This window comes from Vicugna pacos, chromosome 19 (genome assembly GCF_048564905.1).
Source record: "Vicugna pacos chromosome 19, VicPac4, whole genome shotgun sequence".
Taxonomy (NCBI): domain Eukaryota; kingdom Metazoa; phylum Chordata; class Mammalia; order Artiodactyla; family Camelidae; genus Vicugna; species Vicugna pacos.
The window spans coordinates 34,995,139-35,021,645 of record NC_133005.1 but is presented as its reverse complement, the minus strand read 5'-3'; the positions used below and the strand labels follow the sequence as shown (position 1 = coordinate 35,021,645).

Here is a 26,507-nt window from a genome sequence, read left to right as displayed (position 1 = left end):
GAAACCAACAGTACCTGCCCCCAGGGAGCTCAGAGTCGTGTGTGTGTGGGTGGGTGGGTCTATCTCACCCTTGGTGATGGTTTTCTATCTATCAGATTCTAGCTGAGACTCCAATCATCAAGTCCTCTGTCATCTCCACTGACATGGATGCCAGCCAATTGGTGACCCTGGATTTCACCAACATGAATAGAGGGAGGAGCCTATACTTATGCTTAGCATCCAATCAAATGGATCCATGCTCTGCTGTAAGTGGGCAGCAACAGAGCTCAAGATGTCCTTAGAACTTCTCCAGATGTTCCTCGCAGTCCCCTACACTGGATGCTTGGTTCATCCACTGGAAAATTGGCATGAAAGTCATTTTTCATCTCAACCCCGATCTCCTCCAATTCTTTTAGTAGTAGCTCACTGATTCTTCCTTTGGGGGACTCCTCCTCAATTTTCTGCTCACCCTAAATCCAGTTCTATGGGTAGCTCATGACTCAGTTTGGTCAATGATACACAATCCTGGGGCTTTTGCTAGAACCTCTGTGTCTCTCTCTGACAGTATGGTCTTGCTGAAAGATTCTTAAGAGTCATATTTGCCACGCAGGGAAGAGCCTGCCTGAGAAGTAAAACCACACCGGAAAAAGTAATTTGATCATCTGGATCCAGCTATGCCTGAAGACAGATATCACCTAAAGATCCTGGAGACTTTTTTTTCTTTGGCTTAAGCCAATTTGAGTTGGGTTTTACATTCCTGCAACTGAAAAATTTCTGGAAAAGACCAACACATTTGGAAGCCTCAAGAGCGGGTAATTATGTAGTGACACTCGATCCTACTTCAAAATGTAAACGTGGTTTTATTAATGCCTTTTTCCGTCACAAAGTACTGCCTCCTCCCAGGGTCCCCTCTTCCTAGAAAACAAGATGGCAGCATAAGGCACGTGCACTGTCCACATGACATCAGGTTAAGTCCTTAAAAACGAAAATGAGCAATGGCCCTCCCCACGGCCCCGAATCGCCTCCCTCACTGTGTTGAAAGAATGATTGTCCCCCCCACAAAGCACAACTTGGGGCAGAGAGGCTTAAATTAGAACTGTGCACCGCCCCACATGCCAGCTTAGAAAACAAAAACCAACGACTAAGAAAACCAACAACACAGGTACAAGAGCATAATACCAGAGTAATGCGATTAGTCCATAAATTAAAAAGGAAAAAAAAGAAAAGAGCTTGTCCCTTCCTCACCGCCAGCCCTCCCCCGAGTCAGCAGTTCCTTGCTTTTGTTCTGTGAGTCTTGTAGAAAGGTCTGGTCTCCAAGCCAGCCCTTTTCCCCAAAGTTAAGTATTCCAAAGCCATTACTGGGTACTCTGTTTCTCAGGACCCGTGTTTGGACTGAAAGGACAGCTTCTGACACGGTCACCAGACACATCCTCTTGGCTGGAGGGACCCAGCCTGGTGTCCAGCATCTGGCAGGGAGGCGGAGGCAACGAGGGGTCTGGGTGGGTGGGATGCATCTGTGATGGCAGGTGGCGATGCAGCCGGTTCTGCTATAAATACTCCAGCTCCAGGGCGTGCCTCAGCGCCTCCAGGTCTGCGTGGCAGGATATCCGCCAGAAAGGCATGTTGTGCTGAAACACAGAACAGCAGCCGCATGGTTACAACCCTGCCCCGTGCCTCCCACAGCCCCCGGATCCCAGGCTCATGGTTAAAGCTTTAGGAGACACCACCCTGAGTCAGTATAGCATGCGGGTATTTCCCACACTGGAAGGCACAGAACACGGTTGGCAGAACCCTATGTGGTCAGCACCCACTGGTCTGGCCATCATTTCTATTCCTTTGAGCCTGTTCTGATCAGCTTATCCTGCACTGTTGGACACGTGGACTGTTGGATCCTCTCCCCTCTGTTGGGACCAGTGTGGTCTTAGTGCATTGACAGGGAATTAAACCACGCAGTGAGAAAGCTGTATCTTCTTTTGGGAGGGGCAGTGTAATTAGGTTTATTTACTTATTTATTTGAATGAGGTACTGGGGATTGAACCCGGGACCTTGTGCATGCTAAGTATGTACTGCACCACTAAGGTGTACCCTCCCCCCAAAGCTGTTCCTTCTTAAACTGTGTTCTCAATCCTGCTACTTCAGGAAGAAAGTCTCGGCTGGCTAGGCGCTACTGTGTCCTCACCCCCCAACTCCAATATTCCCCTAATCTCTATTTGAGCAGACAGGGCTGGCCCCAGCCAGAAAGTCTTTTTATCTTTCCCTTTTCTTTACGGCAGGTGATGCTTGCTCTGTTTTACTGTCATGCTATCAAGTTTTCAATCTTAAATAGAAGTAAGTTGACTGAAAGGGACACCTCAGGTAGACGGCAGTACAGGCAGCAGGCAGATACAGCAAACGCTGTGACTGGTGTAAAAGAAGGGCTATGCTGATCATGGAAAGAAATCGCTCAGGTGGGGGAGAAATCTGTGAAATAATCCATAGTGCAAGGGTTAAATGTTGGAGTGCCCTTTGCAAAGCTCTGTTCTACCATCACTAGCTAGGTGACCTTAGAAGACTTTGCTGCTTGTCTGTTAAAATGGGAATAAAATTTGTTGTATCCTTTGTCTATTTTATTTTGCAGATGAGGAGACTGAGGCACAGAGAGGTCCTGTCTGGCTCCAGAGAAAAAACTTGACTCCATGTTTATCACTGGAAAATTTAATCACTGGCTTAAGTTGTTGCCTATCCAACATCCATCCTCCTTTCTTCGTACTACCAGAATGCTGAATTTGGCAGCGCTGTGCCATGGAGGTAGGGGATAAGTTATGATTGTTTAAGTGAGCTATGACAACCCCAACACTGTTTGCCAGGAATCTGTCCTGTATCCCTCCTGACTTGTGACCTCTTGCAGCCAATGAGGAAGTTGACTGGGGACCTCTGGGGAAGATTTTCCTCTATGACTAGAGAGAGAGACACGTGGAACTCCTTCCTTCTTACTTTCCCTTTTTATTTGGATGCTGACATGTTAGTATGTGATGCTTGGAGCTGTGGCAGCTGTTTGGAGATCATGAGACCACAAATCAGAAAATAAAAGGCCAAAGATGGTTAGAAAGGTAGAGCAAAATGATGTCAAGAGATGCTTGGTGAATTTTTGACTTACCAAAACAACCTAGGATACACCTACTTCTAATCTTGTCAGGTGAGCAAGTATTTAAGTCACCATTACATAGGTTTTCTGCTTCCCACAGTTAAAAGACACTGAACCTCCTTAAGACAGTCATTGGCCTTCAATTATTTACTGAGTGAACAGAGGGTGCTTCATGAACATACAGATGCCCAGAGTTCTTATGGTGGTTCTGCTGCCCCATGAGGTTCTATGCCCACAGAGTAGAAACTATATAGGCGTCTTTCTGGTCCCAGGAGCACAAAAAACCCTTTCCTGCCTCTGGGGGCTCCACACCTATTACTCTGGCAACTCTTTGTATCATTGTTCATCTCTATCTTTCTGGTCTGAGGTAGGCAAATGGTAACAGTCCCCCAAAGGCATCTACATCCTAGTTCCTAGAATCTATGACGATGTGAGTTTACACAGCTAAAGGGGTTTTGCAGGTGTAATTAAATAAAGGATCTTGAGACAGGGAGATTACTCAGAGGACAGGGACTTTGTCCGATTGTCCACTGCAGTGTCCCCAACAGGGCCTTCTGCACAGGTGGCACGTATGCACAGGGCTCTTACCAGAGTCACAAATAATAAATTTGTAGGTGAGAAGTAATAATTTCATCTCTTGGTAAGTGCTTTGATGAAACAGAATAGGACAGTAGGGTACACAGCAGTTAGGGGGAGGGTGTCTACTTTTGATAGCTGGGTCAGGGCAGGTCTCTCTAGGGGGTGACATTTAAGCAGGCCCTAGAGAATAAGAAGGAGGGGGCTGTGCCAATGTGGGGCGAGGGAGTCGAGGCCGAAGACACAGCAAGTGCAAAGGCCCTGAGGGAGGTTTGAGCTTGGAATGTCATGTTCATTGCTGCCTTTTGTGGCTCCTGGTGCACAGTGGGTGCTCAAGAAATATTCATGAAAGGAATGAAAAGAGGACGGGAGGGAGAAAAAGAGGGAAGGTGAGTTTCTCCAGCAAAGCCCTCAGTGAACACATCTTTTTCTCTTTTGCTCAAAGGAAGCAGAAAACTATCTCATGGGCAACATATGCCAACTCTTTAATGCTGTTCAGCTCCCTTGCCCTCTCCTCACCCTGACCAAGCCTCTCATTCTCTGCAAAGATGGATTCTGGTTGCCGCCTGGCTAATCCAGTCCCTCCTTAAAGAGTGTATTTCATTTTTCTGGGAGCAAATGAGTGAAGGGGAAAAGACCATCTCAGCTGCCTCCCTCCCAGGCCTGGTGGCTCCAGAGTGGATTTATCACTTGCGGAGAGACAGAGACAGATGACCCACTAAGACAGAGATATTAACACTGTCAGCTGAAAACAGTTGAAGGCCTGGGTTCTGTCCCCATATTTCACGTAGCTCAGGTGTACGGCGGCCTGGGCTAATGAGTTGCATCCGTCAGGCCGGCAGAGCTGCTGGCTCACAGAGCCTGTCACTAATGGGCCGCTTCAGACACTGGCAAGGCCTGTTAGGGGAGCTTGGTGTATGTTGGGGGTGTGTGCCTGAATCTTCTTTGTTGGACTCCACTCTCTTCTGACCAGCTTAGGGGTGCGGCCTGACACTGTTTGAAACTCCTAAATCCACCTCCTTCCCGCCAGACATTTGGAGAAAAACACCCATCAGTTTGCACGTACCAGCTGTGTAGTTCTAGGTAAATTAACTTCGCGGACCCTCAAACGTGTCCTCTATACAATGGAACGGAATGGTACCTGCTTTGCAGGGTTTTTCTGAGGATTAAAGCGATGACGTCAGTAATAAAGCCGTGGTTAAGGCCTGGGGTTAGGTAGGGTGCCAGTTGCAGCCCTGCCACTCGCCAGCTGTGATGGAGATTGCCAGCTGCCTCCCAACACCCGTTCTCCCCTTCACTCTCAGAAAACGCTCCCATTGTTTAAACTAAGTACCCAGTGGCTGAGAAGAAAGGCTACACTTCCCAGCTACCTTTGCGGCAGGGCAGGATCATGTGATTCAAATCTGGCCAATGGGATGTGAGCAGCCGTGACGTCCAACGGCTACACTTCCCAGCTATCTTCGCGGCAGGGCAGGGTCATGTGATTCAAATCTGGCCAATGGGATGTGAGCAGCAGAGCCGTCCATCTCTCTCAGCTGTGCTCTTAAAAGGAGGCAGACCCTTTCCACTCCTGCTTCCGGGTGGCTGGAGTGTGGACGTGGGCTGGCGAGGAGCCGTGCTGCGCTTGGTGGAAAGAGCAGTTCTGGGGCTGGCAGGGCAGCAGGACAGAAGGAGGGCGGGTTCCTGATGCTGGCCCAGCTGTCCGGGCGGCTGACGAGAGACGAAGAAAGCTCTGTACTGTCGAAGCCGCAGTCTGGCCCCTTTGGCAAACCAGACTCTACTCCGCAGACCCTGAGTCCGGCTGGAGACCACCCCACCGGGCCCTTCAGCTGCGTGTCGGCAGCGTGCTTCTCCCGTGCGCTTTGAGCAAACAAGAGAGGTGGGTGAGTGTTCCTGTTGTGTGAAAACTGGGGTTCGTGTGTTTCTGCTCTGCTGGCTCCCCAGGTGGGAGAAGCTGCTCTGAGTTTCTGAAGGTGGAGTTCGCCTTCTCCCCCTCCCCAAGCCCTGCGGAGTAGTAAGCACACAGCTTTGGGCTCCTGAGGGGCTAACAGGTTCTCTGCTGGGCCCTATGTGCAGCTGTGACAAATAAGGAAACGATCAGCTCAGAGAGGGGGCATCATGGGCTGAAGGCCACACAGCCAACAACGGCAGGGCTGGGATTTGGGGCATATATTTCTGTGAGAGCAGGGCAGCTGTAGGTGGAGGTGAGGGGGTGCCCGCGATCCATAATTTAAGGCATCACCTCCCTTAGCTCACCCCTCCTCCTGGCCCCTTACATAAGGGCGACCCGGGACCAGCAGTTCTCACAGGAGAAGCCTGCCCTCTAGGGCTGACTGTGGACACTTCTAATGGTGTGGGTTTTATTAAAAAAATTTTTTTTAAATTGAAGTATAGTTGATTAACAATGTTGTGTTAGTTTCCAGCATCCAGCAAAATGATTGTCATACATATACATATATATTCTTTTGCTTTATAGGTTATTGCAAGATATTGAATATAATTCCCTGTGCTATATCATAGGACCTTGTTGTTTACTTATTTTATATATAGTAGTTTGTTTCTGCTAATCCCAAACTCCTAATTTATCCCTCCCCACCTCTTTCCCCTCTGGTAATTGTAAATTTATTTTCTATGTCTGTGAGTCTGTTTCTGTTTTGTAAATACGTTCATTTGTGTCATTTATTTTTAAAGTCCACATATAAGTGATATATGATATTTGTCTTTGAGTTTACTTCACTCAGTATGATAATCTCTAGGTCCATCGGTGTTGCTGAAAATGGCATTAATTCTTTTTTATGGCTGAGTAGTATTCCATTGTGTGTATATATATATATATATTGTGTTATATTATATATGTGTGTGTGTGTGTGTGTATGTGTATATATATATATATATATATGTATAACACCACATCTTCTTTATCCAGTCATCTGTCAGTGGACATTTAGGTTGTTTCTCTGTCTTGGCTATTGTAAATAGTGCTGTGAACACTGGGGTGCATGTGTCTTTTCAAATTAGTTTTCTCTGGAAATACGCCCAGGAGAGGGATTACTGGATAACATGACAGCTCTATTTTTAGTTTTTTAAGGAATCTCCCGCTGTTTTCCATAATGGCTGCACCAAATTACATTCCCACCAACAGTGTAGAAGGGTTCCCTTTTCTCCACACCCTCTTCAGCATGTATCATTTGTGGACTTTTAAACGATGGCCATTCTGACTGGTGTGAGGTGCTGCTTCATTGTAGTTTTGATTTGCATTTCTCTAGTAATTAGCAATGTTGAGCATCTTTTCATGTGCCTATTGGCCATCTGTATGTCTTCTTTGGAGAGATGTTTATGTAGGTCTTCTGCCCACTTTTTAGATTGGGTTGTCTGCCTTTTTGTTATTGAGCTGTATGAGCTGTTTATTTTGGAAATTGAGCCTTGGTTGGTCACATTGTTTGCAAATATTTTCTCCCAGTCCATAGGCTGTCTTTTTGTTTTGTTGACAGTTTCGTTTGCTGTACAGAAGCTGATAAGTTTGATTAGATCCCATTCGTTAATATTTTTGCTTTTATTTCTATTGCCTTGGTGTATTTGTGGAAGAGGGTGAGCTATGAGTCTCTCTACTCCGCCATCTTGGCTCCGCCCCCCCTATTTCTAGTGTTGGGAGACTGACTTAAGAAGACCTTGCTACAATTGATGTCAGAGAATGTTTTGTCTAGGGGTGTTATTTTTGACTGTCATCATGATTTGGGGGCATGGCAAGTGGAGGCAGGCATTCTGCCTCATCCCAAACACCTTTGACCTGAATGATTTTCAAACATCCTGCCAGATAAAGAAGTACAAACCCATTCATAATAACCTGAGCATACACCTTAACTCCATCTTAAGTATGGCATATAGAGTATCTATTTATGTATATACATAGACTATAAATATAAAGAATCTTTTGCATGCTTAATAAACCCCAAATTTTCGAGGGCTGCAATTACTGTATAAATCAGGGGAAGTCTATATTTTGTTTTATTGAGAACCTTTCCAGTTGCTTCGCACTTTGGAGCAATCACATTGTGGCCGCAGCACCTCACCAGCTTCGTGTGAGGCCCAGACCGCTCACCTGGGTCCCTCTGCATTTGCTGGGTCGCATCCTCAGTGATGGTGCATTTCGGTGGGAGCATTGGGATTTTGTGCCCAAACGTTTACATACTGAAGCTCACGTTATTTTGAGTATACATGACTTTCCCCTTTTTTTCTCTCTGATGTCATCAGATGTTGATCTCCTGGACATTATGGTTATAAGAAGGTTTTATTATCCATTAGTAATAGTAAATGGTCATTTCAAAATCCATGCTCCGCCGCCCTAACAACCCGCTCTGACTGGTGAGATGGTGGGAGGACGGCAGCCACTGCCCCATGGATGTCCTGTCATCCTCCAGGTGAGAACTGGAAGGCAGGTACAGGGGTGTCCACGGCCACAGGGCTAAGCTGGCTCTCAGTCCAACTTTGATAGAAGCAAAATTTTCCTGTGATCACTGTCACATGTTCCACGCAGAGTTTTCAATTAGATCTGAACTTGGAAGAGGGGAGGGGGGCTCTCGAAACCCCCTCCGACCCTGGCAGTGGGCTTCACACAGTCTCACCACAGAGACCATGCTCTTGACTGGCATGTTATTCCTGGATTCATGCACTAATTCATGTGGTTCACGCCATATCCTGGTGTATTACCTTGAGAAGGGTTATTTACTTAACATTTTTTTTCTCTGTCAGTTCATTTTTATTTTGTTGTTTGTTTGTTTTTGGTCTTATTTTTTTGGAGGGGGGTAGGTAATTAGGTTTATTTATTTATTTTTTAACAGAGGTACTGGGGTTTGAACCCAGGGCCTTGTGCATGCTAAGCACACACTCTACCACTGAGCTGTCCCCTCTCCCCCATTTTTATTTTATTAAGTTTTAAAAAAATTTATTTTGTTTTGTTTTGGGGGGGTAATTAGATTTGTTTATTTTAATGGAGGTAAGGGGGATTGAACCCAGGACCTCAAGCATGCTAAGCACATGCTCTATTATGATTTATACCCTCCCCTCCAACCCCAGTTCATTTTTAAAGTTACGGAAATACGCTTTAAAAAGAAGTGCTCAGAGTAAAAGCTGAAGTCCTTCCAAAGGACTCTGGGGACCTCCCTGACCTCACCTCCTGCCACCCCCCCCCCACTTGCCTGGGGCATTGCTGTGGGCATGCTGGCTCTCTGCCCAAGCTCCAGCTTTCTGACCTTTGAACTTGGTTCCTCTGGGAACTCCCTGCCTCTGATACTCACTTGGCTCCCTCCCTCTCCTCCGTTTTTACTCAGATGTCACTTAGCAGACCTGCCTTGACCACTATCTACACTTACAGCCTGCCCCACCCCAAGTGTTCCTCTTCTCTGCTTTATTTTTCTGCAAAGCTCTGGACATCATCTGACATGCAGGTTACACTTATGTGTTGCCTGCTTGTCCCCAGCCTGTGAGCTGAGGGAGGTGTAAGAGCCCTGTCTGTTCTGCTTACTGCAGAACGCCGGGTGTCTGCGATGCTGGCTGGCACACAGTAGGTGCTCACCTAACGGAGCTTACACACTAGCTGAAGAATCTGTGACTAAGCTACCAGTTACACAGGTAATCCTTTCATCATGCGTAGGATGGAGGAGGAGGAGTGTGAACAGCTTGGGGAGGGAGTTGCAGGCAGGCCTGATTTAGCTGGAAGATCAGAGTGGGAGCTGACTGCGGGGCAGGGGATTCTTCCCTCTGGAAGTGTTGCTGAAGCTGAGGCTTAAGGGATGAGTCTGGGAGAGCTGGGGAAGAGGAGGAGCCTTCCAGGTGGATGGAACAGTATATGCAAAGGCTTCTAAGCGCTGGTCTCTTAGGACCCTCGGGGCCCTCCCTCTTCTTGTGGGTTTCATCCGCTGAGACCCTAAACATTTTTGTATTTCCTTGGAATTTGTTTCTGGGGAGGGAAGGGGGAAACCAGGCCCCCCAAATTAAGCTCTGTGACATTAACAATCCACTTCCCAGGCCTCTGGGTTGGGGGGTGGCAGGCTCTCTGGGATGCTGTTGACAGGTCCAGACCCAGGACTTTGGCAGCTGTTTCTTTTCCAAGAACAGAGCCACGGCCACCAGAGCCCCTTGCCCCTCTCCTCATGGGCCTGAGATCACAAATGCAGGATTTTCTTTTTCATTAGCTTAATGCTGTCTTTATTAACTGGGAAGGGTTCCTGGAACATATGATCAGTAAGTATTAAATAAAACACACACACGTGCACCAGCCCCCCACCAGCCTGCCCTGATGCAGAGGCTCTGGGCTCCCCAGCAGTTGTCCCAGAAACAATGCAGGGCTACCAGAGGCGGCAGCCAAAGGCCTGGAGGGGGATTTGCAGAAGGAAATTACTCAGGATGCTTCTGCGATTTCTAAATGGGAGCAGAGCGGCAAGCACAGAGCCTGGGAAGCAGACAGGCTCGAGAGAAGGAAGAAGCAGTCTGGGAGACGGACAGGAGGAAGTACCTTTTTCGCTCCCTGCTCTTCTTCCACGCCATCGCCAATCACGATGTAGACAGCTTTCCTGCCGAATCTCTGCATTATCCTCTCGAAGCAGCTCTCCTTCCCTGCAAGCACGGAAGAAGGAAAGAGAGAAAGGCCGCTTGGTGAGGACCCAGGCTGGTGGTGAATAATAACTGCTAATTAAGAACTTGCTGTGTGTAGTCATCTTCCTAAGGGCCAGGGATTATCACTGCATCCTCAAACAGACTTTGAAGTGTCACTGTCACCATCCCCAGGTGACAGAGGACAAGGCAGAGGCACAGATAGGTTAAGTGGCTTGCCCACGGTGACACAGCAGAAGAGGCAGTGCGGTGGGGTAAGCAGGCTCTGGTGTCTACGTGGCTGTCCGGGGTAGTTGTGATGGACCCATTTTCCAGATCAGGACAGAAGGCTCTGAGAGGTGAAGTGAGCTGCCCAGGATACCAGAATTAGGACGCAGAGGTGCCGGGATTCACACGTCCGCAGGTGGGAAGCCTGGCGAGAGTGGCCCTCATGTGACTCTTTTGGACATTTTTTTCTTGTTTCCTGTAAATAATCACTTTTTCGTGTTTTCCTTCTTCTCAGGTGCCCAGACAGCAGCATAAATCCGGGCACACTGAATTCAGATTTTAGCTCATCCTGCCTGTCGGCAAATTGAGTAACCATAATCATAATGAGAACAGCCGTAGTAACAGCAGCTGTCACTCACTCACTCAATATACCCTGTACTCTGCCGAGCGCTTCACCTACATCAGGATTTCTCGGCCTCGGTGTTACTTGTATTTTCTGCTGGTTAATTCTTTGCTGTGGGGGCTGCCCTGAGCATTGAAGGATGTTTAGCAGCATCTCTGTCTCTACCTGCTAGTAGCAAACCTTCCAGTTTAAGAACGAAAAATGTCTACAGATGTTGCCAAATGTTCCCTGGGAGGCAAAAGGACCCCTCAGTCCATTGGGAGCCACTGGTTTACAGTAATTCATTTAACTATCACAGCAATCCTCAAGAAACTGGAATTAAATACGTTATTTTTTTAAATGGAGGTACTGAGGATTGAACCCAGGACCTTGCGTATGCTTAGCACTGAGCCAAACCCACCCTCCTTGCATTTTATTTTATTGTAGTCGCTATACAATATAAGTTATGCGTGCACAATATAGTGCTTCACAATTTTTAGAGATTATGCTGTATTTATAGTTACTATAAAATATTGGCTGTATTCCCCATGTTGTACAGTATATCCTTGTAGCTTATTTTATACCTAATAGTTTGTACCTCTTAATCCCCTACCCCTGTGTTGCCCCCCGCCCGATTCCCTCTTTCCACTGGTAACCAGGAGTTTGTTCTCTGTATCTGTGAGTCAGTTTCTTTTTTGTTATAGCCACTAATTTTATTTTTTAGATTCCACATAAGTGATATCATACAATATTTGTCTTTCTGTTTGATTTATTTCACTTAGCATAATGCCCTCCAAGTCCATCCATGTTGCTGCAAATGGCAAAATTTTGTTCTTTTTTATGGCTGAGTGGTATTCTATTGTCTATATGTACCATGGAAACAACCTAAGTGTCCATCAACAGATGAATGGATAAAGAAGATGTTGTATATAATTCCTATTTTAGAGATTAGAAGACTGAGGCTCAGGGTTGTTAAAATGCCTTGAAGATGAGCATAGTAGTAGTTATAATAATAACACAGCTCTAGAAGGGGTATAGTTCAAGGGGTAGAGTGCATGCTTAGCATGCACAAAGTCCTGGGTTCAATCCCCAGTACCTCCTCTAAAAATAAATATATAAAAACCTAATTACCCCCCCAAATTTAAAAAAACACACAGCTCTAATTTTTGAGCACTATGTTCTGCTGGGAACTTCTAAACTGCTGTTTTGCATGCACTGTTTCACTTTTATCATATGCTTAGAAGTACTGTGGTCTTTCACTTCGCGGACTGGAAAGCTGAGGCAAAGAGAGGTGAAATCACTTGTGCAGGATACCCAGCCAGCAAGGGGAGTGTCAGGATTCAAACCCAGGCCGCCTGCCTCACAGCCTGGTCTCTGAACTACTCTGTTACACTGTGCTAAGCAGGAATCCATCTGTCTGCAGTCTGCTTTCTCCCCTTAAGAGCACAGGCTGGGCCAAAGCAGTAGGTCACCACTGTCTTCTGAGTTAATGGAAGTACACTTCCTTGCTGTGCCTCCCACTAGGGTAGGTGGAGCCTGTTCCCCAACCCCACTGATACTGAAATGGCCATGTGACTTGACTGGACAAATGGAATGTTTGTTAGGGACCTGCCACGAGAAATTTGCATGGGTGGTCCACATCTGCCATCTGTCAGAAGACTGTGCTGCTGGATGGCTGCTGGTCCCATAATGAGGAGGTATGTGGAGCACATCCTGGAATCAAGTCCAGCAGAGCCAATGCTGGCTCACCAGCTCATGAGCAAGAAATAAAAACTGGTTGCTGCAAGCCACCGAATGTTGGGGAATATTTATTAATACAGCATTATTAATAGCAGAAACCTGAGTATTGAAAAAATGATTTTTATGTTAAAACAAGGAACTAGAAGCTAAATTTCTGTCTTATCTCAACTTTGACTACTCATAGTTCTTTGATCTTCAGGCACCCCAAGTGGGAAACAAGAACCAATCTACCACTTCCCTGAGAGCATTTGATTCCTCTGATGTGGACGCAGAATCCCTGGGTTAAGCGAAGTTGTTGGATATGACTGAGTTAGAGGTTCCTTTCTTGAGGATCAACAGAAAAAAGATTCTGTTGTCAAATGAAACTTTGCTTTAAAAAGTTTTATTACAGGACTTAATGGAGTCTTTGATTTGTTCATGTTCATTGTGAGTTTCCAAGCTTATCTGACCACTGACTGAATCCTTTGTTCATGAGTCATCTCTTGAGAAATGCTGTCCCAGACCAGTGTTTCTCAAACATTCCAGAACTACATCCTCAGCTGTGACCAAATCCAAGAACCATTATTTTTTTCTCTTAAAATCAACTCACACTTCTATTTTTACTTAAGTTCATTTAAATACAGAGTAGAAAAAAAATACAGAGTAGAATCACTAAATTAAAAGGAAAACCAATCACCTCACACCCATTAGGATGGCTGTTATCAAAAGAAAGAAAAGATCAAGTGCTGGTGAGGATGTGGAGTCACTGGAATCCGTGGGTACTGTTGGTGGGAATGTAAAATGGTGCAGTGGCTGCTGTGGATGGCAGTTCCTTAAAAAGTTAAAAACAGAACTACCATATGATGCAAAATTCCACTTCTGGGTATACCCCCTAAAGAACTGAAAGCAGAGTCTTCAAGAGAGATTTATACACATGTATCCACAGCAGCATTATTCACAATAGCCAAAAGGTGGAAGCAACCCAAATGTCCATCGATGTATGTGTGGATAAGCAAAATGTGGTCTAGACATACAATTAAATATTATTCAGCCTTAAAAAGGAAGGGAATTCTGGCACATGTTACAACATGGGTGGACCTTGAGGATCTTATGTTAAGTAAAGTAAGCCAGTCACAGAAAAATGCTGTATGCCTCTGCTTATATGAGGTTGCTAGAGCAGTTAAATTCATAGAAAGTAGAAGGGTGGTTGCCAAGGGGGAGGAGGAATGGGGAGTTGTTGTTTAATAGATACTGAATTTCAGTTTTATAAGATGAAAAGAGTTCTGGAGATGGATGTGGTGATGGTTGCACAACAGTGTGAATGTACTTAATGCTCCTGAATGCTACACTTAAAAATGGTTAAGATAGTAAATTTTATGTTATGCATATTTTATCACAATTAAAAATATATTATTTAAAAAAAGAGGTTCTAAATGAGCCTAAAAGTACACAACTAGAGGTGTGCAGGAAGAAAACAAAAGTACGCACAAGGTACTGCTTCAGAATCGAATCTAACGGCCATTTATGGCCTGAACATCTGTGATTTTAAAATCTAAAGGCACTTTTATGTCATGTTCAGACCTAGACCTTTAGTAAAGGCAAAACCGCTCTAAGAAAATGCTTCCAAAGCACATACTATAAATTGGTTTTTTTTGCTCCAGAATAAAACAAAGGGTAAAAATTTCTAATTAAAAATCTGTTAACTGGCTAGATTTATTTTGTATTTTTATACATTTTTAGGTGATACAAGAATAAAAAATCAGCCTCACCCCCACTTAAAACCATTATTACTTACCTGATGATAAATGATGCTGTTAATTTCTAGTTATTAAGTTCTCTTATCTGATGAAAGCTCTGAAGCTCTGAGCCTAAGCCTTGTTTTCTTTGTTAATAAGGGAGATTAGCAACTATTAGAGGCGTTAAAGCAGGATGACACTAAATTGAGACTCTCCTTGAAAGAGTAGTGAAAAGAAACAATAGTTTTTTCTCTGTGTGGTTCAAGGATAGAGTCAGGATCATTTAATGACTTGTACCACCTAAATTAACACCACCTCATGTACCACGCTGGGGTGGGAACTGTCTTCCTTCTCTTCCTTAGTAGCAGCTATGGGCCACCTTTCCCAGCTTCCTTTGCAACTAGTTGTGGTCATGTGACTAAGCTGGACCAATAGGTGAGCAGAAGTAACATGCACCCCATTCTGAGTCTTGGTTTTAAAATACTGGATGTGCATTGCTCCTTACTCTTCCTCCTTCCCATAAGCTGGAATGATGATATGGCAGACTCTGATCTGACCATGTTACATGAGAATAAAATTACAGGGGATGGTGGAAAAATAAAATGGGAAGGACCCAGGTTCCTGGGTGAGTATGAGGACAGAGTCACCCAGTCAGCCTGGATCACTCACTCTGGTCTGTGGCCATCTGAGGAAGAAATAAGCTCTGACCCTGGTATAGTGATTAAGCCCTTGTACTTGGGACGTGTTCGTGATACAGCTTTACTGGTAGCCTAACTAATAAATACACTTTGGAAAACTGTGGTCCTTACTGATTCTCTGGAAGCAGAAGCTTAAAGCAAGTGGATTATAGGAGTTATTTTGGAGATCTGAGTCATGCCTGTGGACAAGTTCTTTAACTTCCCTAGTGCCATTTTCATTAAACTTCCCATAACCAGCATGCAAAGCTGACCTCACCCTCCCTCCCTGCACCACCCTGAGGCCCGGTCCCCCTACCTGTCTTGGTTGCACTGTAGATGTTCTCAATAGGAAACACGGAGCCCAGACCATACAGCAGGACTTTGGCCAGGGCAGGAATCAGTTGAGTGGTGGTGACCAGCACGTTGACACAATTGGGCCTAAGGACAAAGGAGACTGTGGGTCAGAATCCCAATGTCCCACAGGCCTCCTCCCCCTGCAGCCTGAGCCTAGAGTTGGTGGGAATTCTGGTGGGGTTTGGAGCCTCTGGCTAAGTCATCTTCAGGTGAGGGCCCAAGGACTCTTCAGCTATTCCTCTTAGCTTCCTGACACATTGAAATCGAACACAAGTATGATACTTTTTCTGTTTCAAAAGCAAGTGCTTATTGCAAGGGCCACAGACTTAAACAGCTACAGGGACCTATTGGAAATGTACATGAGTGATAAAGAGCAAGTGTAGGACAACAGGGAGCAGTGAGGACTGGGGTAAACTGGATAGCACACAGCAGTTCTGACATTTTCAGAGATCCTAGAAACTGCAGCTATGGATTTAGTTTCCCAGGTTTAGGACAAAGTGTATATGAAATAAAACACATCAGCACATGGATTCAGCTCATGGGCTGCCATTTCATAGCCATTCATAGATTGGGTCACGAGAATTCTGATGTTGGTGCAGAGGGTAATTTGTTCTCTAGCCCCAGGGATCCTATTTAAGAGCAAGAGGCAATTTACTGGGAGGCCTAGGAAGAAACTGGACCCTCCTGACCTCACTAAGAGCCCCCGGATGATCTGTGACATCCCATAAAATGGTTTTCAGAGGGTGATGTTGTGGGCAAGAGCAGATGGGACAAGATGGACCTTGTACAAAGGTCTTCAACTTGGCTGGACCCTGTTAAGTCTCTGCAGCATCTGCTCTGCTATGGGCCGTGGTGCCTTGTACACCTCTGCTTTATCAAATCTGGAAAATGTGCGAGTGAGAATCTGGAGAGTCCAGTTCTCCAAGTGTGAAAATGGAGGGGCCGCCACCTCTGAGTGGGAGCAGGTGCAGTGGCACAAAGGGAAATGCGGGCTCCCACCTACCGGGAATTGATGAGGTTTAGTGCCTTCAGGGAGTGGGTCAGCCAGAGATCAGTCAGAGCTTCCAGCTCAGCTCTGAGCTGCAGCCAGGTCTCTCTTTTGGGAGCTCCTATCAAGCCTGTGGACAAAGGAAATAAAGGTGTGGCCGTTACCATTTTAGAGGTCTGGGGGGAGCAGGAGTAGAAGGGGAGTCTAGCTGCTGTAACTTGAGGTTTCAAATCAGATGACACCCAAGGTCAACTTAATCCAGTGACCTTAATCTTATTTTGGGACTGACAGATCAGTCCATCCATTGACTGACCCATGCGATCACCCACCCAACTCATCTGCCCATCCACCCACCCATCCATCCATCCATCCAACAAAGAATTTGGGAGTGTCTTCTATGTGTTCAGTATTGTAATAGGCACAGAACATACACAGATGAATAAAACATGCAGATTGCAGAGCTTATACTGTTACAGTGGAGACAAAAAATAATGACTAACATTTACTGAGTGCTTATGTGCAGGGCCCTGTGCTTTTAACACAACTTATTTCATTCATTCTCACAGCAGCCCTAAAGGTGACCACTCTTTTTATTTCTTCTTTTTAAAAAATTGAGATATAATTGACCTGTAACATTGTGTAAGTCAGGTGAAGAAACTGGGGCTTTGTGAGGTGGACTGACTTGTTCATCGTAGGGAGGAAATAAGGGAGACAGGTTTGGCACCCAGGCAGCTGACCTCCAGAGCCCACTCCTTGGTCTTTCTGAATCTGTCATTCTCTCAGTTATCAGGGTCCTTAAGAGAAAGTTCAGACTCCACAGCCCTGGACTCTGCCCCTACTTAGTTGCCAATCTCATCTCTTGCTATGGCCTTGATGCCCTTCCATCCCATCCCTCCTCTCTGTTCCTTGAAACATCAAGTGTACTTCTGCCTCAGGACCTTTGCACACCTCATTTCAGAACCCGCACCCCTCTTCTTATCTTACCTTCCCTTCTTGCCTGGCTAAGTCCTTCAAACTCAAATGTCATTTATTCTGGAAGGCCTGTCCTCGTCAAGTCTACTTTATTCTCTCAACATACTGTACCTCTTCTTCATAGCACTTGTCACAACTATAATTTAAGACACACCTGCGAGATTCTGTGTTTGATGTTTGCTCTGTGAGGCAGGGACCAAGTTGGCCTTGTTTACCACCACAGTACCAGCCCCTGTAGCAGGTGTCTCTTCAACAAACACATGCAGTATTTGTTCAAGGGAGAACACATTCATTGGGACAAAATGCTGCAGGTGGCCTCTGGTTTTCCTTTCTCTCTGCACCTTCTCCCAGCTCCTGAGCTAGGGCCCTTAACAATACAAAATCTCAGGGGTACTGCACTTTACAGTTTACAGTAGACTTTCCTACGCCTGCTGCCATGAGTATCTAGCTGGTCAACCACTCTGACTTTGTATCTGTTACAAACCTGAAGTTTGCATCAAGTTATAGTTTGTTTGCTCCTGACCCATGGCTTTTCCCTCCAGACTTGGTCTCCCTCCTCGGATAACAAGAGTAGCATTTAAGAAGCACTGACAGTGTGGCGACACTGTTCTCAGCACCTTCCACTGCTAATTCACGTCATGCTGACATTTATCTTGTGGGCTGGGCAGGATCATTAGCCTCATTTTACACACGAAGAAACAGGCACAGAGAGGTCAAATAACCTGCTCAGGGCTACATAGGACGCGGCGGGGGTGTGTGTGTGTGTGTGTGTGAAATCAGGCAAAGTTCTCTGAACCCAACCACTCCTCCCAGATGCTGACTTAAGAAGGATTTTTCTCTTTTCATTCTGTATCTCACAGACGTTTCTTTTCTGAGTACACTGTCTGGAACACTTGGAATCCTATTGGCTGTGGTGAGCCCCCCAGGCTGATGGCCGCAGCCCTTACCAGCCTGGTTCTGCAATGCAGAAACAGCCAGGGGAGGGGCAGAGGGAGGGGGGCTGCCCACTGGCGTCCTGCCAGCCACAAGCCCCTCGCCTGCTGACACATCAGGTAATTTCCCCTCAGCTTATGGAAGAGCCACACAGCCTGACAGAAGCCCTGGGCATTTCCTGGGGCTTAACCTGGATGGGGAGCAGATGGCCCATCCCTGTCTCCCCTACCCCAAGCACAGCTGATCCCCTCCTCTCTGTGTGCAGGGGTGGGTGAGCAGGCAGGGCAACCCAGAAGCTCTCTGCTTCACTCGTGCAGTCGACAGACTTGGATATGAGAGGCCACAGAATGTGGGCAGAGGTGCGGGAGTAGCCAGCCTGGGCTGTGTGATGCTGGGTAGGTTACTTAACCTCTCTGGTCTCGGTTTCCACCTTCATACAACATGGATGAGAAAAGCAGTTACCTTATAGGGATGTTGTGAAGAGCGAAAAAGCTATTAGATAAAAAGTCTTCATAACAGAGCCTGGCATGGAAAACAGTCAGAAAACATTAGCTGTTGCCAAGCCTGCAGCCATGGACAAGACAGAAAATTCTTCCCGAAGAACTGATGGTCTGTCCGGGGAAGACACAGGAGAACCTAAAAGACTCCCAAGCAAAACTGTGAGGAACTAGTGATAAATGTTGTTTACCAGGTGCCTGCTGTACACCAGGCACAGGGTCCTGCCTTTTGTGTGCATTAACAACAGACCGCTCCATAACCCAGGGAAGCGGAATTATTTTTACCCCCACTTCACAAACTTAGAAACAGGCTCAGGGAGATAGAAAGGGGCAGCGCTGGGACCAGAAGTGGGTTCTGTCCAGGTGGAGACCCTGAATTCTTCCTGGGACTCTACTCTTTCTGGGGATGGGGCCAAGGTGTATTTGGAAGATACTCTTAGCTGCCTACTCAAACCTCCTCCCTTTATGGGCCAGTAGCTGGTTAGAGACATTGTGATCATCAAAAACATCCCCAAATGCCTCCTGGGGGAGAAGCAGCAGCATTTCTGGTTAAGAACCACTCAACTAGAGAATTCCAGGAACAGTGATGGATGGCCTGGTCACTGCCGAGCCAATCCTGCCTCCAGCCTCTTCCAGATTTTTTTTGTTCAGTGTGATAACCAACACTCTCCTGCTGCTGAAGTCGGTGGCTTTCGCCTTGGCTGCACAGTAGAGTCCTCCAGGGAACTTGAGTCCTGATGCCTGGGTAGCAGCCAGGCCAAGGAAATCAAAACTGGACGTTCCTTGCGGGTTTCACTATGAGTGAGAATCAGTGACTCCCAGTGCACCTGCAACTTGAGTGTTTCCACAAGTCACCTGGGAATCTTGTTAAAAATGCAGATCTGACTCAGTCGCTGGGGGGCGGGGCCTGAGATCCTGCATTTCTAACAAGCTCCCAGGTGATGCTCATGCGGCTAGTCCGTGGATCACAGTCTAAGTAGTGAGGGCTGAAGCCAGTGGTCCTCAAACTCCAGTGAGCATGAGCATCACCTGGAGGGCAGGTTAAGACACAGAGGGCTGGCCTGCCCCAGCTTCAGATCCAACAGGCCTAAGGTGGGGCCAGAGAATCTGCATTTCCAAGTCTTCAGACGATGTGGATGCTGCTGGTCTGAGGACCGTACGTGGAGAAACACTGGTCGTGACTAAGGCACGGCAATTGAGGGGAGATAGAATCATGGCAAGATGCTTCATTCATTCCTCCGCTTCTGCCCACCAACGTGAGGATGATGAAACCCTAGTGCCCTCTTCTCGGGGCGTCATGAGGATTACACTGAGCAAGCTAGGATTTATAAGCCTCCCAGAACAGTGCCTGGCACAGAGTAGGTGAGATATAAGTGACAGCATCCGACCTTGAATTTCCCTTGGCCTGGAGCTGTGGCCGAGCACAGGCAGACCCTCTGACCACCGTGGACGGCCCTCTTCTGGCCCACTCACCGCCAACGTTGTTCTTGTAGGTGTTGTACATCTCCTTCACCCGCCGGTAGCGGAAGGCCAGCTTCCTCATCCAGTCCACGCCACCATGGACGCCGGAGCCCAGGCACAGGTTGGCTCCCGGGGCCGAACTGTGGAAGCCATCAGCGGAGAAGTTGTACGTGCTGGGGAGAGGGAGGAGACTGTTAATGTGGGGAGGTGGGGGCTCTTCACCAGCAGACCGCAGACCCCATGGGACCCATGGTTGGAGCTTAGGGTGCCCCTGTGTCCCTGAACGGGTGGAGGTGCTGTGTGTTTGTGTGCTCTGGGAAAAGCAGCGCCATACTTTTATTAGCTTCCCAAACAGCAGGGGCATCCTTTGCTCTTGCTGAGTTAGCATTCACTCTCCTTTCTTTTGGTATCAAAAAGCATCTCTGCTTTTTGGGGGTGGGGAGCCATTCCGCCCCCTGCAGGCAGCGGGCCAGCTAGGGAAAGCCTCCCTCTCTCCCCCTTTGGCATTTGAAGCTGGAAGCCAACTCCAAAAAATGACCGGCATTGGTTCATCCTGACGGAAGGTTCCAGAAGGAAATGCCAGTTAGTGCCCACTACTTTGATTTCCAAATCTGCCCTGCTTCACCTCCCCTGTAAGGCTGGGCTGCTGACCCTTTCTTCCTATTCTGTGAGCATCTCCGTATCTTTTTTATAGAAATTCCCTATGTTAATTTTTTGGTTAAATTCGGCAGAGTCAATTGCTGGTACTTTGCAGATACAACCCCCCACCCTGAATACAGCTGCTGGACTAACAAGTTGGACATGTGGATGGGGGATGAGTCAGAGCGCCACACGGAGTTAACAGCAGAAGCGACAGCTGGGAACCAGAAGGGGAAAGTGCGTGGGCGGTTCGCCACCTACAGCGGCTCGACTGTGAGAAGGAAAACCCCAGCTCTCCACAGACGCCTCTTCCCCTCCACCAGAAGCTTGGTACAGGCTTGCAGAACCACAGGAGTAAAGCTTATGCTACAGTGTCACCAGGCAAAACCAGAGCCTGACAAGGGATGTGTGTACCAAAAACTTAAAAAATCACAGTCTCTTCAGAGAGAAAAAGATGGGGGAAGCAGGTCAGTGTGGTCCCACGGCCTCTCAGGGGGTGGGTTTGACTGATCCATTTGGAAGTCAAGGTTGGTGCCTCCTCATCGGGTTCCTGCTGCCAGGAATTTGAGCACACCCTCCTCCTTCATTCACAGGACATCAGAGACTCTGGATGTTGCGGAAGTTTCCCTTTAAGTAATGATGGGAATGTAGAACAACACCTTATGGACCACTCCCTGGGCAGTGCAGAAAGGTTAGATAATTTATTCTTACAAAAGAACACTGACTACAAACTCAGAGGGTCCCCTGGGGAGATGCCTGGATGTTCTGCCAAGAGGTGGAGGCCAGGGAAGGGTGTCCGTGAATCCTGCCTCCCCCACTTACCAGCTGTGTGAGGTTGGGCAGGTTACTTAACCTCTCTGTGCCTCTCATTCCCCAAGTGTAAAATGAGGATGATTATAAGAGCAACTATTTCCTAGGGTTACTGTGAAGATGCAATGAGTTAATTCAAGTAAAGCATTTGCAGCAGGGCATGGTGCAAAATAAGGGCATTGCCAGGGTTGGTTTTTTAGTGTTAACTGAAAAAAAAAAAACATGAGGGGCATTTGATTCTTGGTGCCTTACACACAGTAGGTCCTCAATAGACGGTTCTTTTTTTAATTGAGGTATAGTCGATTTATAATGTGTTAATTTCTGGTGTAGAGCATAGTGATTCAGCACAGTGATACATACATATTCCTTTTTATATTCTTTTTCATTAGAGGTTATACAAGGTATTGAATCTAGTTCTCTGTGCTCTACAGCAGGACCTTGTTGTTTATCTATTTTATGTATAGTAGTTAGTATCTGCCGTGATACATATTTCTTGAATGAAAAAACAGGGAATTTGGCTTCTAGGGGAGGAAAAACACCCCTGGATTGCAGATTCTTGAAGTGAGGTACCAAACCAGCTCAGTACGAGTCAGGGTTCAGGGAACATTGCTCTAAATTCCCAGCCAGCCAGCTCCAGGGGAAACTATAAAAACGGAGCCCTGGTTGCTCATTGCCTTGAAAGGGAGAGTGGTTCCCAGGGATGACTTCATGGAAAGGACACAATTAACCCTGATCTGGGCTTTATTTACTCCATAAATTGAGAAGTCCTGGCTAGCACTGGAGCCGTGCACCTTGCCAGACCTGACTGCAGAAGGGATTTTCTCAATGGCTAATTAAAACTTAGCAGGCGATCGATGCCCACCCATCACTTCTAATCGTGCTGGGCTTTGAAAAGACTTGCAGGGCTCAGTAACATAAACTCTGATTTCTTTTTTTTGGAGAAAGTTGGAAGATACACCCAGGAAGCAAACACTAAGTGAAGTTACCATGACTGGCCCACAAGCAAAATTTATTTGGTCTCATAATATTTTTGATGGGCTTAGAGGCGTTGAATTGTGATAATTTTGGATAAGCACAGATTAACTAGGGTCCCGTTTTTATAAAGTCTCCCTAAGGGCAGGCTTGGAACATTCCAGCCACATTCTTGTGAGAGATGTCTCATTTTGAGCAATTGGGCACCTTATTTCTGGAATTCATATTGTAGTATTGTTTTCTCCTAGAAACCAGACAGAGCATTTATTCATTCAAAAAAGGTAATTTTTTGAATATCGACTGTATCAACTTTTATATTAAATAATATATGTATGTTAATAAATGCAGTCAAACCTTGGAGGAAGGTCTATCAGACTCTCGGTGGTGGTGATTCTGGGAGGCAAAATCAGAAGAGGTGTACGACATGTTTTACAATACGCATGCAGGACTTTAGTAAGCAGGAAAAGAAAAACCACAGAGAGAAACAGCAGGGTCGCAGAGTTTGCGGGCAGTTCAGTCTGTGATTTGAGGTGATGCAGAAGAGGGGGCGGGGGCGGGGTTGTGATTTTTCAGCTCAGAGAAACACATGTCCCAGTTCTGGCTGGAGGCAAACACATCTTCCCCCATTGCCAGCCCGCCCCTCCTCTCTGCTTCCTTGTGAAAGGTGGGCTTGATAACCAATCAAGGGGGGGCATTTTTGACTCCCCAGATTCCTACCTTAAATCTTGCCCATTGTCATCGGATGAGACATCGTCCACGTGGATCTGGTCACAGTCCTACAAAATTTGGCAAGAGGAAAAGGGAGAAACGTGACCGGCTAAGATGATGCAGCCTTTGAGAGTTGGTTTCATAAGCTGAGGGGTGGAAAGAGCACTGGACTGGGAGTCAGGAGCCCTGAATTCTGGTCTGAACTTTGCCACTAAAGGTTAGGTGACCTTGGGCTAAGTCTCACCCCCTTTTGCCTTCAGTTTCCATGTAAATGAGCAGGTTGCCTAGAAGGGATGGTGGTGACTCTATAATTTATCACACAAACCAAGCTAGTTTTGCTGTGCGAAGGGGGCTGCTGTCCACGTTACAGTGGGAGGACACGCACAGGACAGGACCAGGCTTCCTCTTTCCCCAGGTGCACTAGCGCATGTGGTCGCCATGGCCATACGGTAGAAGCCTTTGCCTTGTTCAAGGTGCTTCCTCTGCCTGGAAAGCTCTCCCACCTTCATCTGCTTAGTGAACCTTGTAATCTTCAAGCATTAGCTTCTGGAGGTACCCCCTGCCAAGTCCCACTCTGTGTCCCATGATCTGTGACCATCATTTATCAAACACTTCCTATAACGTGCCAAGCACCATTCCAAGGGGTTACCATTCAGTGGACTCCAATAACATGCTGCTTTATGCCACCCATACACCTCAGTTCTCTTTGGGGAAAACCCTTAACACAGGGGAGTTAAAACTGAGGGGAGGGGAGCGGATGACACAGGTGGGCACATGACCCAGGTTCAACCAGTCAGAGAAACCCAGAGTCCCTCTGGCCACAGTGATCGCTTCAGAGATGAGTGTGTGGTCTCAGCTGGACCAACGAGGACCAGCCGTTGGCCTTTTGGGAAAGAGGAGCTCTCCTTTCACCACGGCGGCTGGACAGTGGGATTAAACCTGGAGCTGTGAGAGGAAAACAGTTTGAGAGCTGGAGAGAGGGATGGGACCCGGATCACATTACTTGGTCTTCTGGCTCCAGCCACAACTGCGATAGGGCCACCCTGAGTGTGGTAGGCTGACTGATGGCCCCTCCAAGATGTCCACGTCCTAATCCCAGGAACCCTGTCTGGCAAAGGGGACTCTGCAAATGTGATTAAGTTAAAGATCCTGAGATGGGGCCTAAATGTAACTACAAGGGTCCTGGTAAATAAGCAGCAGAGGGGTATGTGACCAGAGAGAAGGGAACTGGAGTGATGTGCTTGGAAGAGGCCACAAGCCAAGAAATACAGATGGCCGCTCGAAGCCGAAAAAGGCAAGGACACCACCAATGTCTCCCCTCAAGGCCTCCAGAAGAAACCAGCTCTGCTGACTTCTTCAGCCCAGTGAAACTGAATTTGGACTTCTGACCTCCAGAACTGTTTGTTTGTTTGAAGCCACCAAGTGTGTGGTAATTTGTGACAGCAGCTGTGGGAAATGAACACACTGACTTTTCAGTTCAAGTTAGCAGGGGTGGGTCTGTGTCACTGAGCAACCAGGGGTCCAGAGGGATGCGACGGCCCCCACGGAAGCTACACGCAGTTCACACCAGTCCTCTGAACTCCGCCTCCACCGTGAAGTCCATTCGCTCGGATGATTGGTCCATTAAGGCAAAGCTGTGAGTGTGCTGGGCCTGCCCCTGTGGTATGGGTGACAGCTCAGGCTCTAGAACTGATCGCCTGGTTTCGGATCCTAGATCCAACCACTTCCCAGCTGTGTGACCTTGGGCAAGTGACATGACCACCCTGAACCTCAGAGGTCGGATTGGCCAATGGAGGTATAATAATGAAACCTGATTTACAAGGTTCATGTGAGGAGAAGTGCCTGGAACACAGCAGGGGCTACAGAAATGAGAGTTTTCACTGTTGTGTTAAGATTTGTAAACGTCCACATTTTGGTTGCAAGACAGATTTAGGAAGCAGATACCACCTTGCAAAGACTGCTGGGAGAGGAGGCGCACTTGGAACTCTGAGCTTGCCTTCTGAGAAAAAGCTGGTTGTCACATCTCCCTTGATGGTAGGATAGAAGCTGGGGGAAGACATGGTGCTGGCAACATTTTGAGCAGATCTCTTTTGGACACAAGGAGAAGGCTTGAATTTATCTTCGAGAACAGGAGCTTTGCTGAGGGGATAATGGGACACTTTCCCTTGTTAACTTTTTAAGGATATAGAGAAGTAACATAATTGTTACGGAGATGTGGGGTGGGGGTGGGGACAGTGGCACTGGAAGTGAGGGGCGGCCAGGGCTGCTTTGTGGAGCTCGAGGTCAGGACCTGGAAGGGGTAGTGTGGCCGCTGATCCCTCTCAGGCCCCTTGAATGGGCTGTGGATTGGAAAGGGGTTTGCTGAACCCTTTGGACTGGAAAGAGGTTTGTTTCCAGAGTCCCTGGCACACTTTGCCCACAGCTCTGTGACAGGGACAAAGCAGGATGGGACCCTGCATGTCTGTGGGTCAGGGCCTGGGCAGTGGTGTGCTTGGAGAGGCCTGGGTGGCAATGACAGCAGGGAGGTCCACCAAGCGGCTTCCTAGTGGTCAGCCACAGGCAAATGGAGTCGGAGCAGACAGCAAAGAACATGGCGGATGCTCCATGGTTAACCCCAACTGAGAAACTCTTTGGATGGGGCAGGGGGCCGGGGGCACTGAGTGATCACTGTTGAGCCAGCAGACATCTGGCTTCTATCTAAACCTTTTCTGTTCATTATTCTGTGTTGCCTTTCTTTCTGTATATCCAGGACTCTAATCTCTTGGGGTATAAGTTATCCCCCTCCCCCAGAGCGGGTGTCCTTTCCTAAAGACTTGAGCATGATGGCACACCCCCAATTTAAAGACTCTACAGTCATGCTAATACAGTAGCGATTAGTCACATGTGGTTATTTAGAGTTATATTCAATTAAAATGAAGTAGAATAAAAAATTCAGTTCCTTAGGCCTATTTCAAGTGCTCAATAGTCAAATGTAGCCAAGGGCTACCATATTGGATGGTATGTTTCCATCAACGTAGAAAATTCTGTTGGACAGCACTGCTCTGGAGGGATAAAAAAAAACTCGACTGACAATTTCTCCTCTACGTTGAAAGGTTCAATTAGGGAAGAGTTTGCAAGCTGGCCTGGAGACACAGCTTATTTAGCTCACACTGGGCTGAAAACAA

At 47.0% G+C, this 26,507-nt stretch overlaps 1 protein-coding gene and 1 long non-coding RNA gene across 8 annotated transcripts in view; one reads left to right on the top strand and one right to left on the bottom strand.

The window, feature by feature from the left end:
- Positions 1-819: 819 nt before the first annotated feature.
- EYA2 (EYA transcriptional coactivator and phosphatase 2) overlaps positions 820-26,507 on the bottom strand; it is a 231,391-nt gene continuing 205,703 nt past the window's right edge. For 5 of the 6 annotated variants that reach the window (XM_072944335.1, XM_072944340.1, XM_072944336.1 and 2 more), the window contains 6 exons: positions 23,353-23,411; positions 20,227-20,387; positions 16,367-16,481; positions 15,326-15,447; positions 10,191-10,291; positions 820-1,607 (listed from right to left, as the gene is read on the bottom strand). In XM_072944335.1, the coding sequence (XP_072800436.1) occupies positions 1,527-1,607; positions 10,191-10,291; positions 15,326-15,447; positions 16,367-16,481; positions 20,227-20,387; positions 23,353-23,411 (639 nt within the window). In that variant the 3' untranslated portion in view covers positions 820-1,526. Of the gene's footprint in view, positions 1,608-7,851; positions 7,942-10,190; positions 10,292-15,325; positions 15,448-16,366; positions 16,482-20,226; positions 20,388-23,352; positions 23,412-26,507 lie in introns of those variants that run through there. The other variant, XM_072944339.1, reaches the window with a different exon arrangement.
- LOC116284331 (uncharacterized) lies at positions 5,126-23,003 on the top strand. 2 transcript variants are annotated; one of them, XR_012061783.1, is made up of 4 exons: positions 5,126-5,558; positions 20,247-20,380; positions 20,969-21,320; positions 21,447-23,003. It is a non-coding gene; the product is annotated as an uncharacterized lncRNA (long non-coding RNA). The 2 variants fall into 2 exon arrangements; XR_012061782.1 differs by having other exon boundaries at positions 20,969-23,003.